At 37.0% G+C, this 18,646-nt stretch overlaps 2 protein-coding genes across 4 annotated transcripts; one reads left to right on the top strand and one right to left on the bottom strand.

Moving 5' to 3' along the window:
* Nucleotides 1–807: 807 nt before the first annotated feature.
* Nucleotides 808–9,814, top strand: LOC111439141 (phosphoglucan, water dikinase, chloroplastic-like). Of its 2 annotated transcripts, XM_023076883.1 has the most exons (20): nucleotides 808–959; nucleotides 1,140–1,403; nucleotides 1,480–2,089; nucleotides 2,936–3,022; nucleotides 3,108–3,239; nucleotides 3,480–3,605; nucleotides 3,719–3,897; nucleotides 4,353–4,437; nucleotides 4,857–5,024; nucleotides 5,112–5,164; nucleotides 5,709–5,917; nucleotides 6,280–6,398; nucleotides 6,674–6,744; nucleotides 6,834–6,951; nucleotides 7,464–7,550; nucleotides 7,638–7,724; nucleotides 7,809–7,885; nucleotides 7,989–8,151; nucleotides 8,257–8,365; nucleotides 8,597–9,814. In XM_023076883.1, exons 2-20 carry the CDS (start codon nucleotides 1,174–1,176, stop codon nucleotides 9,496–9,498), a joined length of 3,612 nt encoding a protein of 1,203 aa, XP_022932651.1. In that variant the 5' UTR covers nucleotides 808–959; nucleotides 1,140–1,173; the 3' UTR covers nucleotides 9,499–9,814. The 2 variants fall into 2 exon arrangements, with proteins under 2 accessions (XP_022932651.1, XP_022932650.1); XM_023076882.1 differs by lacking the exon at nucleotides 808–959 and having other exon boundaries at nucleotides 1,028–1,403.
* Nucleotides 9,815–10,949: 1,135 nt separating this feature from the next.
* LOC111439153 (rho GDP-dissociation inhibitor 1-like) lies at nucleotides 10,950–15,866 on the bottom strand. 2 transcript variants are annotated; one of them, XM_023076912.1, is made up of 8 exons: nucleotides 15,784–15,866; nucleotides 14,065–14,384; nucleotides 13,830–13,997; nucleotides 12,226–12,419; nucleotides 12,077–12,143; nucleotides 11,557–11,778; nucleotides 11,352–11,476; nucleotides 10,950–11,237 (listed from the first exon to the last, which is right to left on the bottom strand). In XM_023076912.1, exons 4-8 carry the CDS (start codon nucleotides 12,343–12,345, stop codon nucleotides 11,157–11,159), a joined length of 615 nt encoding a protein of 204 aa, XP_022932680.1. In that variant the 5' UTR covers nucleotides 12,346–12,419; nucleotides 13,830–13,997; nucleotides 14,065–14,384; nucleotides 15,784–15,866; the 3' UTR covers nucleotides 10,950–11,156. The 2 variants fall into 2 exon arrangements, with proteins under 2 accessions (XP_022932680.1, XP_022932679.1); XM_023076911.1 differs by lacking the exons at nucleotides 13,830–13,997; nucleotides 14,065–14,384; nucleotides 15,784–15,866 and having other exon boundaries at nucleotides 12,226–12,888.
* Nucleotides 15,867–18,646: the final 2,780 nt, after the last annotated feature.

Genomic DNA, 18,646 nt, shown 5'->3' with positions numbered 1-18,646 from the left:
AAAAATATGTTTGATAATATAATTTTATGAATTTGTTTTATCATAGTTTTTATTATAATTTTATATTTTTGTTGAATAAATAAAATGTTAAATCAGTGTTTAAAAATAATTTTATAATTTCAAAACGAGTCTATATGAATGTGGTTCTCATTTTAACTTGAAATCGGTAACATATGAAAATACAATACTAGTATCTGTAGCTAAATATGTGAGATTTTGCGTTGGTTGAAAATGAGAATGAAACATTCATTTATTAGGGTGTGAAAACGTTCATTTAACGGGCCAAAACGATACTTAATAGGTCAAAGCGCACAATATTTACTAGCAGTAGGTTTTGACTGTTACAATGTGTTAGTAAGGATGTTACTAGCTCGTCCCTTGAAGAGGATGCTAGCTGTAGACTTTAGCTGATGCTAGCGGTGGTAGACTTTAGCTTTAGCTATTACAACGTCAAGGACGCTAGACTCTAAGAAATGGATTGTGATCCAAGTAGAACGACTCTACTATTTAAATAGCGGTTTGGTCAAAATCAAATAGTCAACCAATTTTGTAGGTTAACTAACCAAACTAAGATAGTTAGTTGGATCTAGCTCTATAATTGGTGGATTTATTACACACTTGCTATTATTAAGTAAGAGAATTTTATTCTAACATTTAAAATAGACTATTTTAAAAATCTCAGCTTCCAAGATAATTACTAACTTTAAAAAGCTTGAAAACTTTATACTATAAAAATTGGACCTTTATTGATGAACATGGGAAGGGTAGCCAAAATCAGGCGGGTACGTGCAATTCTTACCAAAAAAGTTGTGAAAATTCAGTAGAAGACAAGCCAACACGTGGAGATAAAAACGGAAACCTTTCTTCTTTTCCCACTCCGATGCATCAGATCAAACATGACTGGAAAGGCAGCGGATCGTTGTAATTGGTTTTGCGGTTCATAGCTTCTTCTGTATTGGGTATGCTTCTTTTTTACTTCAAAATTGAAAAAAGATGATTAATTATTAGTTAAATTCACGTGGCCACATTTAATCTGGAGATTGATTGCCTCATAATTTTAAAATATCTTCCATCCGTTCGGAACTTGAGCGGATCATCTTGCCTGAAATCGTTTTGGGTTGATTTGGGAATGCTTGCAGTGATACCAGTGGCGCTTCGATTCTTCGAGGAATAATGGGTTCCCTTCGCGCTCCGCATTGCTCTCTAGCTTCTTCGCATGTTCATTTGTCTGACAGATTCTCACTCTCACGGCCTCAGCTGCGATGGCGTAAGAACCCTTCTTTTCGTTCGACGAAATTTTCGCAACCTGGGGTTTTCTCTCCATTTTGTAATCGCGATTGTCCATGGAAGCGCGGCTCTCAGATCGTTTGTGGAGTTTTATCCGCTTCTCAAGAAGCCATCAGGTTAAGTCGGCGCCCTTTCTTCTTTTCTCTTGCTTACGATTGAGACTTTTTTTGAGATGGTGTTGGGATTTAACAGGGAAGGTGAAGAGCAGAAGATGATCGGGAAGGTTCTTCTGAAGGTGAGGTTGGATCATCAAGTTAAATTTGGGGAGTCTGTGGTAATCTTCGGGTCGTCTGAAGAATTGGGATCATGGAAAAACCCTACGCATCTGAAATGGAGTGAGAAGGGGTGGGTTTGTGAATTACTGCTCAGAGGGGATGAGTCAGTGGAATTCAAGTTCGCCGTTGTTAAGAAGGATGGGAGTTTGTTGTGGGAATCTGGAGATAATCGGGTTCTCCAGTTGCCTAAGGTTGGGAGCTTTAAATCATTTCATCGATGGAATAAAACAGGGGAGGGTGTGGAAGTGTTGCCTTTGGATGCAGAGGAGAGTAATGGAGGATATCAAACGTTGGAGATCAATGAAGGAGATGAAAAGGACAAGAATATTGAAGCTGGGAATGCGTCTTTGGTTGAAGATGAGGCCAGTCCTTTTGTTGGGCAGTGGAAAGGGAAGGATATCTCATTTATGAGGTCTAATGAACATCGAGACCGAGAGTCCGAGAGGAATTGGGATACTTCTGGTCTTGCGGGGTTGGCTCGACAGTTGGTTGAAGGAGATAAAAATGCCAGGAGTTGGCGGAAGAAGGTACTTTACTTTCCGATCCGCGATTTTCTTACTTTATTTCGAGTTTAGCTGATAGATGCGGATGCCTCTCATGAACAATTTAATTTAGATAGGCATGAATCTTGATGGAAAGTAGCTTAAACGATCAAATGTTACAGGCTTTTTAAACACATCTGTTGGTCATATGTAGGAACAAAGCTAAGTACAATGTCCTTATGAACAACTTGTCAGTTCTTGGTATATTTGTAATGTTTTTTATTCATTTGATCTTGGAAGTCTTCGGCTAACTTTTGGGTAGTGTTTGTTGAGTGATGCCTATATTGTTAGGTTTAGTTAGTTAGAAGAGTAGTGTGATGGAGATAAGGATGAGTGAGAGACTAAACCGAGTTGAAAGGTCACCCACCTTTGAGGGGCACAAGTACACATCCGTGCCTCAGAAGAGTGAGCCTGTAGTTGTGCGATTTAAGACGAGAGTTTTGATATTGAGGGTTTTGGCGAGAATTATGCTACAGAGGAGGACTAAATGTAAAGACAAACACGAGACGTGGACATAATATAACATTGACACAGTGACATGTTTATTTCTAAGAATCTAAGTCGTGAAAATGTTCATACATTTCAACGATTCTCATAATGAAAATATGTTCTAGTTTAGGATGCTTATCATCATTTATGATGCCATGTTTGGAAATAGCTTATTTCCTATTCAAAGTGTATAGCTCTGTTGTTTTCTTGATATGGGCCTTTACTGTACTTTTCATGGAGTTTTGGTGGGTTTGTTTAACTTTCTAGCTTGAGTTGTAACTTTTCAGTCAATATATGTTTACCTCTAAGAATAAATATATTTTCCGACTCTTACTCGTGCAGCTTGAAGTTGTGCGTGAATTATTAGTTGAAAATGTGAACGCTGAGGAGCGCCTGGAGTCGTTGATATATTCTGCTATCTACCTCAAGGTTTTCTTCGACGTCTTGTTTTATTAATCTTTTTCTTTTTTTCCCTTCTGTGTACTCCTATATTCTCAAGATCCTTCTTGTTCAGTGGATAAACACAGGTCAAATCCCTTGTTTTGAAGATGGAGGTCATTTCAGGCCAAATAGGCATGCTGAAATTTCTAGGATTATATTTCGCGAATTAGAACGATTGTCTGCCCAGAAAGACATTTCTCCCGAGGTCTACTACTGCTACTAACTTCTATGGTTTACCCTCTATTTTCGATTTCATAATTGGTTTTGAAATGTGGCTCCGTTTCTAGGCTCTTTGGTTTTCTTTCGTGTATGAAAGCTTCATTTTTCGATACAACAGAAAATGAATTGATGACCTTTTAACACGTCCAATTTTTATACTCATCGCCTTACCTTTTGACTCTGCTTCTCTCAGCTAAAATCAGTTTTCTTTTCTTTTCATATCCAGGTAGCCCTCATTATTCGAAAAGTTCATCCGTGTTTGCCATCTTTTAAATCAGAATTTACTGCATCTGTTCCTTTAACACGTATACGAGATATTGCTCATCGGAATGATATCCCGCATGACCTCAAGGTAATCCCTTGAAGACTGTCAATGTCTGACAGATCTTTCTTTTGCTAGTGATCCCTATTGGTTCATTGGAGAGTAGAATGTATAGTTTTTTTTATTGAGGTTTCACATTTTAGCAAGAAATCAAACATACAATACAAAACAAGCTTCATCGCAATGCTGGTCCAGAAGACTTAATTGCCACAGAAGCAATGCTTGCAAGGATAACCAAGAACCCCGGAGAATACAGTGAAGCCTTCATAGAGCAGTTCAAAATATTCTGCCGAGAATTGAAAGATTTCTTCAATGCTGGAAGGTCAGATAAAGAATCTTATTACTTTCCTTCCTTCATCCTGTCTTTCTTAGGTGTTCGTGTTTGATGCGCTGCATGTACAGAATTATATATCGAATGTATTGCTTTCTTAGGTGTTCATCCTTTCTCTCTCTCTCTGTCTCACACACACACACACATTATAATGATATTGTACTGATATCAAAGGCATGTACGTACATCATTTTGTAAATGATAGGCGACATCTTCATTGCTCGATCTGTCAAATGAAATCTTGATGATTAGTATGAAATAATCACAAACCTTGAGAATAGTTTAATATATAAATTTGTTTGAACTTGGGGCTAAGACATACATCTTTTCCCTTCTATAAACAAGTTGTTTGAAATCCAGTAAAATATCTTTATGATGAATCAATTTATAGCGCAAACCCAATAGCAATACTCTTTCTGCAAATGAGAAGTTTTTGCTATTTTCAGCCTTGCAGAACAACTTGAATCAATCAAGGAGTCTGTTGATGAACGTGGCTTGTCAGCTCTTGGCTACTTTTTGGAGTGCAAGAAGGTAATTTTTTTTTTTTTTTTTTTTTTTAAAAATTTAATGAGAAAATTGATTAACTAGAATGCAATTTATCTTTTCAACTCTTGTTTAAGATATTATAATTTGCAACATTTTCTTCTCACATGCACATGAGCTTTCAATTCTCAAATTCACACTTCCACAAGAGAACTTAAGAAATAAAAAACTTTTACTATCGATGAAAGGATTCGGGTTGCTTAATAGGTCTTGGTCGTGGGATTTTTATGGGAGAAAAGAATCACGTATTCTGTTTTAATTCTCGTTGCTGATTTTTAGATGTGGGGTATTTCATCATTATAATAAATGTGGTAGGGAATTTTGTTTCCCACAAATTTTTTTTAATGTTTGGTAGAGAATTTTTAGATAACTAGGTTGAGTATGAAGAGATGGTATTTTGTTTCCAGAGCTTGGATGCTGCAGACGAGTTGGGTAGTTCTTTCCAAAACCAAAGCACTGACCTGGTTTTCAAAACCATCCAATCCTTGAATGCTTTGAGAGAAATACTCGTAAGAGGTCTTGAAAGTGGCTTAAGAAATGATGCTTCTGATACTGCAATAGCCATGCGCCAAAAAGTAAGCTAACTGAAAGTATTTATTTATAGAACAATCAAGTTGAAATTATTTACATGCCTTATTTTCTGCCCTTTTGTGCAAGTACAGTGGCGTCTTTGTGAGATTGGGCTTGAGGACTACTTATTTGTTCTTCTTAGCAGGTACATATTTTTTGAACTTCCTAGAGGCTTTTGTCTTGTCTGTTGTAGAGGCCTACGGTACATCGTAATTGAATTGTTTAATTCTCTAGGAAATATGTGACAGTGGTGAGGCTTTTTACTGCATAACATTTACACGGCCGTCCGAACTTAGAGATAAAGTTGACCGTAGTTGGAAGAGGCAGTAGCCTACTACAAGTGAAAACTTTTTATTGTTTTTAAACATAGATATCTTTTGGATTTTTCTCCCTGTTTAGGCTATCCTAATTTCTTTTAACTTGTGAAGGCATTTTTAGGGAAACATTTGATGTTAGCTCTAGGAGTTGTAGGGTGAAGAGGATTTTAAGTTCTAATTCTCTAGCAAACTGAAATGTAATAATGTTTGAGTGAATCACTCTCTTGAGTTAGTTGTCGTTCTTCGCTGTTTTTTTTTTATTGTGCTCATCAGTTTAGGATTGGGTTTGGCTGTCATGGGATCATCTCCACATATCTCCAAACTGAAAGTTGATTTGTTCTGATGATCTCTAATTTTCACTGCTGTTAATAGATTTCTAAATGTGCTCGAGGCAAAAAGGGGTGCGGATTGGCTGGCAGAAAGTGTGAAGTCAAAGAACGTAAGCTCTTGGAATGATCCACTGGATGCCCTTATTTTTGGTACCCATCAGCTGGGTTTATCTGGTTGGAAGCCAGAAGAGTGTGTGGCCATTGAAAATGAGATTTGTGCTTGGAAGGAGAGAGGTCTTGCTGAAAAGGAAGGTAACGGTTGTCTTTAGTAAAACATATCAGCTGGATTAACTTCTCGTTCCTAAACGATCGAGTCCTATTTTTCCGTCCTCTCTAAATTGCCGTTGCCTTAGCTTCGACAGCTCTTCTTGTTGGCAAAAAAACAATAAAATTCATCCTTAGGTGTAAATAAGTGAGCTTAGTGGTAGACAATGTGATCTAGGAGCTGAAAAATATGAAGTGAGTTACCCGAATTAAGGTGTTTGGGCTTTATAGCTCTAATCAATTGACATTTACAGCAGTCAAATCTAAAAGTGTAGTTAAATTCTGTTGATCGACTTGATTTATATGCTTAGCTAATCACCTCAGGATTTTGTTAATTTTGATTAATGAAGGAAGTGAAGATGGCCAAAAGATTTGGGGATTGAGGCTTAAGGCTACTCTTGATAGAACACGGAGGCTGACTGAAGAATATTCCGAAGCACTTCTTCAAATATTCCCTGAGAAAGTTCAGGTATAAATACATCTATTATTCATAAATACCACAAGAACTACTCAGTTAGATGGTAAGTTCATGAACAATGAATTCAACCAATATCCTTTGTGGTGTTGTGGGCAACCAGAAATTTCCAAGTAGCTGTAGTTTCTGTGGAATATCACCATTTTAAATCCAATCTTTGTCATAGACTTCTATAAAGGTTTATATGGTTCTTCTAATCGTTTTTTTTTAATATTTTAGTGCGATAGTTCGTAACATTCTACCGAATCTTCGATTGGCCTTCATTTCAGGTGCTTGGAAAAGCATTTGGGATCCCTGAGAACAGCGTGAGAACGTATGCTGAAGCTGAAATTCGTGCTAGGTATAATGATTTTGGTAATTTTATTTTATTCTTCTTTATTACTGTTTGTAGACCAAGAGTTGATGCTGAATCCTGTTGGGAAACTCTAGTGTAATTTTTCAGGTATCCAAGCTTTGCACTATTCTTTCGAAAGCAGTCAGAAGCGTACTTGGATCGCAGGGTTGGGATGTTCTCGTGCCCGGATCTGTCGTAGGAACATTTGTTCAGGTGCTCTTATATTTATTTGTTTTACAACAATTAAGCATTGAAGTAAAGAGGAAGTTCATAAAGAATTTAAGCGAGGCTCATCACGAACATTGCAATCTATCTCATCATATTAACACATTAAACCCCATAACTTACTTAAGCTGGAAATTGCATGTAACCATATGTAAACTTTAGAGAAAAATAACAGAATCTTTAGAGAGTCTTAGAGGCCACGCCAGGTTCCATGTTTCTTTTTGGGTGTCGCTAACGAACAATTTCTGTAATTATTCGCTAGGTCTGATATGAGCCCCTTTTTTTAGATAAGAGTAGAGTCTGTAACTGTAGTGTACGTTATCCTCACGTAAAAAACGCTCTTGATGATTAAGCCGCCTATGCTATGTTTCGCTCTAAAACAAAGATTGAACTGTGTATGCAAATTAGCGCCGTAAGCAACCGAAATATTATTCAAAGGTACATGGAGTATTTGTTAGAGCTTTACCATTGTGCATCTGTAATTGTGAGTGTGCCTTCAGGTTGAGAGGATCGTCCCAGGGTCTCTTCCAACATCCATAGAAGGACCTGTTATACTTGTGGTTAACAAAGCTGATGGTGATGAAGAGGTTTGAAGCTAAAATATACCCTATCACTCTCCCTATCTATGGTGCCGTTATTGTTCTTCATCTGTTGTTAATGTTGATGATTTGCAGGTAACAGCTGCTGGGAGTAACATAAAAGGAGTTGTGCTACTACAGGAATTACCTCATTTATCTCATCTTGGTGTCAGGGCTCGACAAGTAAGTGCAGTCTCTCTAAAATAGTGTCTTTCTTAAATGCTGTTGAGCGGGCAGTATTAACGAAACTGTGTGTGGGCTTCGTAGGAAAAAGTTGTATTTGTGACATGTGAAGACGACGAGAGAATTTCGTTTCTACGAACACTTCTCGGGAATTATGTGAGGTCGTACATGTCTATATTCTTTACTCTTCCTCCCCTACGTATCATTTTTGGTTCATGTTCTTATTCTTGGGAGTTGTGGGGTTTTGTTTAATGGGACGTGTAGGATGGACGCATCGGCATCTGCAGTTCATATATCTCTTTCATCAGATGGTAGCACTGATAATTTTCCTGTCAAAACTGCTCCAGACGAATATGTGCTTGATTTTCAAAAGTCCAGTGAGCAAGACCCCTTGTTACGTGCCTCGGGAGCTCCCTACTCGAAAAAGGTAGTCAAATCATCCCTCAATGACATCACATATGGACATATCTTCCTTAGTTAAAAGATCCCCAGAACTTGTTCCCTCTGGAGTGACGGTTGAATTTTGATATAGGGAATTTCCTCTGGAGTGGTTCCACTTGCTGATGCAGATGCTCAAATTGCAGGAGCAAAAGCTGCATCTTGTGGTCGTTTGGCTTCTTTGGCTGCTATGTCTGATGAAGGTACATTTTGGATCTAATCTTTTCCCTCAACAAAAATCTGCAAGTGATGGCCATTGAGGTTTATATTTGATTTTTAATTGGTTCCCGAATCCTTTAGAAGACTCGAAACGCGTTTTACAAGAATGTTCATACTCAAATTATGCTTTAAACATATCACACTGAAAGGATGCTCTTAATTCCAGCACACGTATCGACACGTAACCAACCATGAGGAATGAATTTTGTTGGCAGGTTTTACGAATCTACAGATTCCAGCTACGTTTCGAGTTCCTGCAGGTGCAGTGATTCCATTTGGTTCTATGGAATTGGCACTTGCTCAGAACAATTCCTTGGAAGCGTTCAAATCAATTTTGGAACAAATAGAAACAGCCAAAGTAGGAGTGGAACTAGATGAACTCTGCAAACAACTCCAGGAGTTGGTGTCCTCTCTGCAATTGACAAAAGACATAATTGATAATTTGGAGACAATATTTCCTAAAGATGCACGCTTAATCGTCCGTTCTAGTGCGAATGTCGAGGATTTGGCTGGGATGTCAGCTGCTGGACTTTACGATTCGATTCCAAATGTAAATTTGAGAAATCCAATTGCTTTTGGGAATGCTGTTTGCAAAGTATGGGCGTCGTTGTACACTCGTAGAGCAGTTCTAAGCAGACGAGCTGCTGGGGTACCTCAGAAGGATGCTTTAATGGCAGTACTGGTGCAAGAAATGCTTTCTCCTGACTTATCATTTGTCCTACACACTTTCAGCCCAACCGACCAAAATGACAAATCTGTTGAGGCTGAGATTGCCTGCGGACTCGGTGAAACTCTGGCTTCTGGCACTCGTGGCACGCCCTGGCGTCTCTCATCGGGGAAGTTTGATGGTCTAGTGCAAACATTGGCCTTTGCAAACTTCAGTGAAGAACTACGCGTTCTTGCTGCTGGCCCTGCTGATGGAGAAGTGGCACATTTGACTGTAGACTACAGCAAGAAACCACTGTCTGTTGACCCGAAATTTCGTGAGCAGTTGGGTCAACGTCTTTGTGCTGTCGGCTTCTTCTTGGAATGCAAATTCGGCTGCCCCCAGGATGTTGAAGGCTGCGTCGTAGGCGACGATATTTATATAGTCCAAGCACGCCCACAGCCATTGTAGAACATTCTGTCCTTACAATGCTCTACTGCTTGGAGGCAGAGAGATGAAACAATGAAGCTCAATCAGGCTGCTGATGCCACCATCTCCAGCAGATAACATCCACAAATAAAATGTCATCATCATCTGAAGTTTGTTTCTTAGTTAATAGCTCTGTAAGATGGCAGGTTCTATATCCAGCTGAATTGATGATCGTTCAATGCTCCAAACAGGGTTCCTTTGGCAGATTATTGGGTCTGCAGGGATGTTTGAAATCGTAGTATGATTCAATAAATTATATTGCTTAGACATTGTTCGAAATTATAGAGAGGATTTAAAACCATAAGCCTTAGACATAAGATCTTAACGAATCATTGATAGCACTTTACTTAAAAGTTGAGTTATGGTCAAAGATGCTAAATTGTGAAATTGCTATCTCAAATAGAATCGACGAAAGTTGGTATTACGATGAGTAAATAACACTTAACTTCGTTTGTTAATCGAACATTGATCAGAACATCGATCAGAATGAAACAATGGCAGACCGATTAGTAGAGATGATTAAAGGGAGGTTGATACCCAAACTTGAAATGTTTCCAAAACACAATTGAGATTAGGAAAGAAGCAAAAAGATGGAAGAAGAGAATGGAATGGACTTAGGTTTAGAGTAAGAGTTAAGCAAAAACAAGATGAATGAAGCACATGTTGGGAGGGCCTGCCTTCTCCCATATCAACCTCTCTTTAATAATTAAGCTTTAAGCAACCCACACAATCATTTTATTCAACCACTAAACTAACTAAATTGAATGTTAAACCTCTAATAATCTCCTTTAATAAACATTATTTAACGGTTCATACATAATAATGTCGATTTGATGCAAATATAATTTCGGTTGTAAGAATGATAATATCATATAAAGTTTTGAAACTTTTCTTATGAATGACAATGACCTATGAAAAGAATAAAATTAAAAGGAATAAAAAGACGAGATAAGAAGGTTAGAGGTATTCCAGGTATTCAAAGAACCTGGTAACTTGAAAAACCAATCAATCTATGAGTTCGATTGATTCATAAGTTCGTCTAAAATTAGTTTGAATCGTACTAAATTAGCTCAAATTTAACTCTGTTTGTATACTTATGATACAATATTTATATATTTCATTGGATATTCGTTCCTTTACAACTCTTAAAACAAAAAATCTGAATAAATGACTCGAATAATTCAAAACAACTCAATCAATGAGTTGAGTTTATTATATAATAAGGTTGAGTTGGAAAAAACCGAAGAGTTTATGGCTATAGTTACACACTAATTCACGGAAAATTGTTGAATCATATCAAAAACATATATATTGTTTCGTACTTTTTGAAAAGAAACTTTGAACGTTCGAGTTTCCTGAAAATTAATTGTACTAAAAAACTATAAGCACATGTTGATTATGATTTGAATATTTGTAGCACCTTTACTTAGCTATTAACCAATAACGTTGAGATATTGATTGAAGTAACCAATGTGTATGCACCGATACCGAAAGGTAAGTTCGTCGGCTAAAATATATATTGAATGAACAAAAGTGATACACAAATCCCTATTGGATTACAGCAAAAAGCCACACAATAAGTTGAGCCTTTCAATTGAAGCATTATCCAAACCCAAAGCTTCTCCCTCTGCAACAATATCTCAAGAGGGTGTTGCCCAATTCTTTTGGATTTCAAAGTGGTAGCTCACATCCAAGAAGCACTTCCCATCATCATCCACAAACTGGGACAAAACAAGAACAATCAAGAACAGTTTGATCAATTTTGTCCTCAGAAAACTATGCTGATTTACTGCTGTGTTTTAAAATGTACGAATGTTTTTTGTCTGGATTTTTACCTTTGTTCTTGCAGAATAAGAGCCTCTCGCAAACATTCCAGACGGTGTGACTTCTTCTTCCATTTCATACACATATGGATCCTTTTGAGGACTGAATGTTCCCAGCATTTTCTTGGTATGATCCACTGTCAAAACAAAATTCAACCCATCAAACAAAAACAGATGTAAAAAGTTCCCAACTTTTTCAACTTATATGGAAACAAACCTCTCACGCCAGTCTTCCAGACAGTGTTCGTGTACTTGAGACCAGAGACGATGTTCCCAACGACGATAAAACTGAACCGGAGTCGGTATCGGGAGCCTTCCTTGATGGCGAAGAGGCTGTTGCTCTTGGAAGTTTTGGTAAATGGCAATGGCAGCACAAGATCTGCTCGCCCTTGACATTGGATTGTTAGGCTCTGGATTTTCACTTCTGCTTCTTTGCTTTCTGCTTCACCAAAACACATCATTCATCCTTTGATCATATCTTAAGTCAACAGCGGGTAGGCTTTCTCGGGATACGTGATGTCGAGTAAACCTTTAACCCGTCTCAACCTTACTTTGACTATAAAATGTTCTTATAAATTATGATCAATATCAGATATATGGTCAGTGATTTCAATAATGATATCGTTCAGATATGTTGGTAATATCTATAAGAATTCAAGGAATCCACTTCAGAGATCCGTTCGAATAGATATGGTTGAATTAAATAGCATCAACACAAAGAAGAAATTCATGTTCACCTCCAATGGCAGAGAGATCAACACTACCCAACAACTGTTCCTTCCATTTTCTCAAGCTTTCATCATCCTAGACAAACAAAACCAAAGCTATGATGGATCAACAAAAGTATTGTTAAAAAGTCATATCAAACTCAATCTTACGAACTTACCTTATCTTTCTCGAGTTGTTCCTTGATAGAGAACCGAGGACCGAGATCGACTTCTCCCTCAGGCTTAAGTTTGTCGTCTTCGTCGTCTTCAATAATCTCTTCTCCTTCTCGATCGTTCATAGACTTACTGAGCTCTTCCTCCCCTACTTGAGGGTTGAACTTAACGTTCTTGGTTGAGAGAGAACCAACCACAGCTGACATTGTAAAATATATGAAGAAAGAAGAGAGAGTTTTAGGCCACCAGAAGTATAGATGCTTTTGGAAGCTAGGCTTGCTAAAAATAGATGTTTCCCTCTCCCTTTTATATCATAAAAGTTGTGGAAGATAGAGAAACTGTTTAGGGCAACAATATAATCATTTGTTTTGAGTATATTACCAGCAGCCAACCCTTTTTTCATACACAAAATACATGCTTTTGTATGAGTATGTTGGCTGATCATATTTTGTTCATACTTATTGCAGCTAACTATTAGTTCATTATGTGGTACCAAATCATAAGGATTTTGTATTCAACAATAAGCTACATCAATTGATGTTGATGGGCTATCTCCTTTTTACCTTTTCTTTTTTTTTTGGTGCATTGTGTTATTAAGTTGATGTTTAATACGAATTCCTTTTTTTCAAGGGTCGAGTACTGATGTGAAACCTAAGGACGATATTGGAAGGCTATGATGATATAAATCCAACCAAGTCATTCAAAACTAAAGGAAAGTTCATAACAAGTTACATTGTATGAACTCAACTATGTCTTAAGTTCTATTTAGTCCAAGTCAATCATCAAATCTACCCTTCAAACTGTCACAAATGGAACTTCCAAGAGGACTTGTCTCATTTTTATGGCACTTTTCGTGTAATTCCAATATTTAAACCTTTTATTTATATTTTTTAAGTTGCATGCTTTAGAATCATTCATCAAGTTTGACTTCATCAATCTTGCTTACAAAATTATATTGCTTACAAAATTATCTGAATCTCAAACAAAGAGGGTCTTTTTTGCTTCAAGATATTTCATGGTCAAGGTAATCCAAGTTTTATTTTTCTTTAGTTGATTTTCAAATTCGTTTTGGAATTTTTGAGGTTGATTCTTTAGGTCATGTTTGTTCGTAAAGTTTTTAGATCCAACTTTCAAGATTTTCACTGTCCATCTAAATTTTCTTCTCATTCACATCACGCTATAAATGAACAAACCTAAACTGAGATAATTGATCAAATATCATAATATACCAACCGTACGAGAAATAGGAGACAGAAAGGGAGGAATATGACAAGAAACAAAAACAATAGAGATATACAAATTCACAAAGAGGGAATAAAGATAGATGCTCGTGGGCCAAGTTAGACTCCATGAATGATCTATTTTCAACAAATAACGATGTTTGTTAAGATGAAATCTATCGGTTTCTAAGGATAATGAAACTTATAAAGGAAGAAATCAAATTGAAACTATGGTTAATTGAACTTTACCCACAATTATATTGCCTATGAAAATCAAAGACTACAAATCTTCCAAGCAGAGCGCTGTCAGACAATGACCGAGCATCCATGCTTACAAGACCTTTAACAATTAGAATAGATGAACAAAGCAGACACAATATACAACTTACTGGAAACAACTGAATTGACAGCATCTTGTTTACAGACAGCTTCATACAAAATCGAACAGAATGTTCTGTTTTGAAATCATGGGACGCGTTGCAATACTCGCTGCAATGCCCTTTTTATACCTACTTGAACGAGTGATGTTGTCAGTTGTATTTCTTGAACCTAAATTCACATACAAGGATTAGTATCTGTGCATGTCCATGTGCGTGTGAGAAGGAGAGAGAACTACCTGCCTCCCAGCACGAACAAGGAGTGAACTTCTTTTCAAATGGGAAGGCGGCTGTAGTAAAATGTGTGAGATCCCACATCAGTTGGAGAGAGGAACGAAACATTCTTTATAAGGGTGTGGAAACCTCTCCCTAGAAGAGAGGTTTTAAAACCTTGAGGGGAAGCTCGGAAGGAAAAGTCCAAAGAGGACAACATTTGCAAGCGGTGGGCATGGGCTTAGGCTTGCTTACAACGTTGTTTCACAAACCTGCGGTATAACTTTATCCAATGTTTCCAAAAGTGGATCTTCCTCAAGTTGTGTAATCGACAGTGTGATCCTGGACTTGTCCCTGCATAAAGTCAAAAAGACAGATTCAGCATGGCAACGCTGAAATGCAGCGCAATGGATAGAGTTAAAGATTAAGATGATATAATTTTACAAGTCTATTACTTTTCCTTGTTTTCAGTTTCTTAACCTTTCGCAAAAATAACAAAATCAACCGTGGCCTTAGGTTTAATTGCATAATCAGAGTACAACGGATTGTATTTCATTGAGAAAGGATCAGAAGCAATCTGATCCGTCGCAAAATGGGGCAGGGATTTATGAGAGTTTTCAGTTGTCCTAGTGACTCCTCTGACGTCCCAGTTTCTGCATTCTCACTATTTCTCCTTGTCTACCCCAAGCTTACCTCCTAACTAACTTTCCTATCTAACTGTGAGATCCCACTTTCCTATCTAACTGTGAGATCCCACATTGGTTGGTGAAAACCTCTCCCTAGCAGACTTGTTTTAAAAACCATGAGGGAAACACCAAAAGGAAAAGCCTAAAGAGGAATATCTGCTAGTGGTGGGCTTGGGCTATTACAAATGGTATCAGAACTAGACACCGGGCAGTGTGTTCATGAGGCCCATGCAAAAGAAAAGAAGGATAATCTATCCATTTAACATATTTCAACATCACTTGTCGCCTCTCCCCTCTTCTTACAAAGGTCAAGTATAATGGAAGTCTATCATAAGCATAGATGAATAGGAATTTAACCAGAAAAAAGAAGGAACAATAAAAAAGATTAAGAAAAAGAAAAGAAACAGCAGAGTAACGCACAAGATTTTCAAGTGGTTCAACATAATAATTGATCTACATCCACCGAGATATGAGCCTATATTTCATGTCTCATAAGCAATCTCAGTAGAAAATACATATATACCTTTCTCTTGTTACAGCACTAATAACAAACAGGAACAGATGTAATTACCACCACACTAATAACAAACTTCGGTTGAATATGATTGAGTTTATCATTACCACCACACCACAACACTCAGATTATCGAATTGACTATGTTTTTTTTTGAGTTTTTGAATAAAACACCATCAACTCGTATACAATGTTATGTCAGTGAACGAAAATTTCATACTGTTCTCATTTCATAAATCTGTATACATGACAGAATTCTGGAAAATACGCGGAAACTGTTTTCTAAACACATCTGGGAGTAAGATTATTAACAGAACACAGAATATTACCATCAGAGAAACGTAAATGTACGAAGGCACCATAGCCCTAAACAGAGCCAACTCTAGATTCATAACATCTCCGACATTAACTCGCTCAGAAAACCTCGAGGGATTAAGTTCCCACATAATAGAAAACACTATGATTCTTTCAGAGAGCAAGCCGACTAAAATTTTCTAAGAGAAGAACTCCAGTTTCTTCAATTCCAAGAATGAAGGGATAACCAATGTACTCACCCGAGCAAGTCGAACGGATTCCGGCGACGAGGACGAACTGTCTAGAACTCCGGCGATGTGTAAATAATATATTTGTTCATTTGGTAAATAGTATGTGTATTAGAATATTATAATATCATATAAAATCAAGAAATTAATAACTTTTACAGCTGGAAATTAATTTACAATTAAAATAATTTTGTAAGAAAACCCAAAATGGGTCCCACAAGGTGGTGGGTCCCATCTAATTTAGCTCACCAAAAATGTCGCTCCATATAAGTTATAAATAAATATGAGTTTATTTTTTTTTATTTGTCTCCGGAGGAAGGAAATTTATTGACCGATAGTGACAGGCCACGTGGGTTGTTAGCCTGTAACTGTCGTACTGGATTCCTGCCCCTTAGTGATTACGTGGCTATATCGTGAATCACTCATACATACATTCATACATACATTCATGCATGATGTGATGCGGTGGACATAGTCTTTATTCATCATCCATCCATACATGTGAATATGGGGAAAAGGCTGGAAAAGCATTCGGCTGAGGGGGACCACTTACAATTTAACTAAGCCTACACAATCCACGTCATCAATAGGAACCATTAATGGCCTTAAACCATATAAAATTGAGGCAAATTCATCCCAATTAAATTATAAATGAGTGAGAAAGTAAATTTAGACGAAAGAATCAACCCAACCGAGTCGAAAATTAGAGAAAAACCCATTGAATCAGATCGAAAATCACCGAACTATGTTGAACTAGATCAAACTAGTTGCGAATAACAATGAATTGTATTGGACCCATTTTCGATATTGCACTCTCTTCAGTCGTTCTTGCAAAACCGGAAGACAATGACCGTTTGTGGAGTTTGATGACGAGAAGAATACTTGGGTTATTGTGAGATTCTACGTCCGTTGGATTCGGGAACAAAGCATTTTTATAAGGATGTGAAAACCTTTATTTAACAAACGCATTTCAAAACAGTAAGACTAATGACGGGGCAAAGTGGACAATTCATGTTCCTCATCTCGATAATTTTTTTTTCTCGAGACAAAGTTTCTTCTCATTTATACGAAAACGGAGGCATCGAGAAAACTCTTTATACCAAATGATGTATTAGCTCTATCACAAGTGGCTTACACGACTCTTAAAGAAGAAGAAGAAATCAAAGACTAACTTTGACGGTCGAAGCCTTGGAGAGGAAAACTCGTTCTCGATCAAACTTGAATATTTCGATGGAACATTCAAATCTAAGCTAGCAGGCAACATGCTAGCCAATTAAACATATTTGGCTTGACTATCGACACTAATGACTATTAAATAGACTATACATCTAGTACATAAAAAAGTTGCTCGAGAAATACACGGTATTATTTCTTAAACAGTTGGTGTCTTCATGTTGTCATAAATTATTTTATCCACTTTCTTATGAAACTCGATAATTCGAACCATGAAGTGCCGATCTCTTTCTTGTGGTTGTCCCACGTAGCACGATGTGCTCTGTATAAAGCATATAAAAAAGTTAAAGGTAAGTCGATCAGGTACACTTTACTCATATCGAGTTCAAACGTTACAAATAGCACCCAAGCATATCTTTCTTGTGTCTCATGACATGGACACATTCATGCCCAAAAATTGTATGGTTTGAAAATGGTCTCTTTTTAACATAAAAGCACTCTGATTCTTTAGGTATAATTATTTGCCCAATGAACTCTCTCTCAACTTTTTTATCTCCCACTATTTTCCCAATAATGATTACGAAAATAACTTTCAAATAAAATTTTCGCGCTCGAGTTTAAGTTGTAAAGTCTCGTACATAGAGCTACAAGTTCTCTCAAGTCTCGTTTTTATCTGAGTACAATCTCAAATTAATACAGTAAGAGAACAAAACGAGAAACAGGTTTTTTTTAACGTCCCAATTATATTCGGATAAAATGAAAAAAATTGCTATTGGTACCCCGTTGAAAATTACACAAAAATGGTTCGAGATCGAAACCCATTTCTTTGGTCGAGACTCCCTTTTGGTTAAATATTTTTTTATTTTAATTTTAATTAAATAATGTCGTCTGAGAAACGTGGAGTGGAGACATCAAATACGCAGGCAGTGCCAGATTTTGTGGGCAATTCGGTCATTTAAATCAGAAAATGATGGATTTGGCTGAATAAAAATTAAAATAAAATAAAATAAAAGATTCTTGGAATATTATTATTATAATTGGTGTATCATAGACATGACGATTGACCCACAGCCACAAGAAAATTATGGTGCCTATGAACCTTGCTAAAGTCTTGTAACAAATCATAATTCCCAAAATGCCCCTTTTATGGATATGAGTTTTCATTTTCATTTCTTATTCATTCATTGTCTTTTGATTTTAATTTTCCATTTTCATTACTTATTAATTTTTTTAATTTATCGTTCTCGTTTTTGTTATTATTCGATAATCGATACTTATCTTACTTTATTCTTATCGTTTGGAATGAAATTGTATCATAAGGACGAGCACAAAAGAATCAGGGACTATATGGGGATGAAATATTCAACATAGAGTACAATGGGTTAAACGTTAAGTGAGTTAGACTACCAATTAAATGAAAGATGTAATAGCTCAAGTCTACCGATAGTAGGTGTTGTCTACTTTGGCCCGTTACGTATCGTCGTCAACCTTACAATTTTAAAACGTGTCTACTAGTGAGAGGTTTCTACACACCCTTACGAGAGATGTTTCGTTTCTTTTTTCAACTGATGTGGGATCTCACAATCCACCCATGGAGACCCAATGTCCTCGCTGGCACATTGCCAAGCCCAACGTAGTAGATACTGTCCACTTTGGCCTGTTATATATTGTCGTCAGCCTCATAGTTTTAAAACGCGTCTAT

This window comes from Cucurbita moschata, unplaced genomic scaffold, assembly GCF_002738365.1.
Source record: "Cucurbita moschata cultivar Rifu unplaced genomic scaffold, Cmos_1.0 Cmo_Scf00086, whole genome shotgun sequence".
Taxonomy (NCBI): Eukaryota; Viridiplantae; Streptophyta; class Magnoliopsida; order Cucurbitales; family Cucurbitaceae; genus Cucurbita; species Cucurbita moschata.
This window is presented reverse-complemented; position numbering and strand designations above follow the sequence as displayed.

Coding starts and splice junctions, on each gene's coding strand:
- LOC111439141 (XM_023076883.1), top strand. CDS start 1,174: ATGGGTTCCCTTCGCGCTCCGCATTGCTCTCTAGCTTCTTCGCATGTT. Junction 3,606..3,718: donor ATATCCCGCATGACCTCAAG/GTAATCCCTTGA, acceptor TTCACATTTTAG/CAAGAAATCAAACATACAAT. Junction 3,898..4,352: donor GATTTCTTCAATGCTGGAAG/GTCAGATAAAGA, acceptor TGCTATTTTCAG/CCTTGCAGAACAACTTGAAT.
- LOC111439153 (XM_023076911.1), bottom strand. CDS start 12,426: ATGTCAGCTGTGGTTGGTTCTCTCTCAACCAAGAACGTTAAGTTCAAC. Junction 12,144..12,225: donor AACAACTCGAGAAAGATAAG/GTAAGTTCGTAA, acceptor TTGTTTGTCTAG/GATGATGAAAGCTTGAGAAA. Junction 11,238..11,351: donor CTTATTCTGCAAGAACAAAG/GTAAAAATCCAG, acceptor GTTTTGTCCCAG/TTTGTGGATGATGATGGGAA.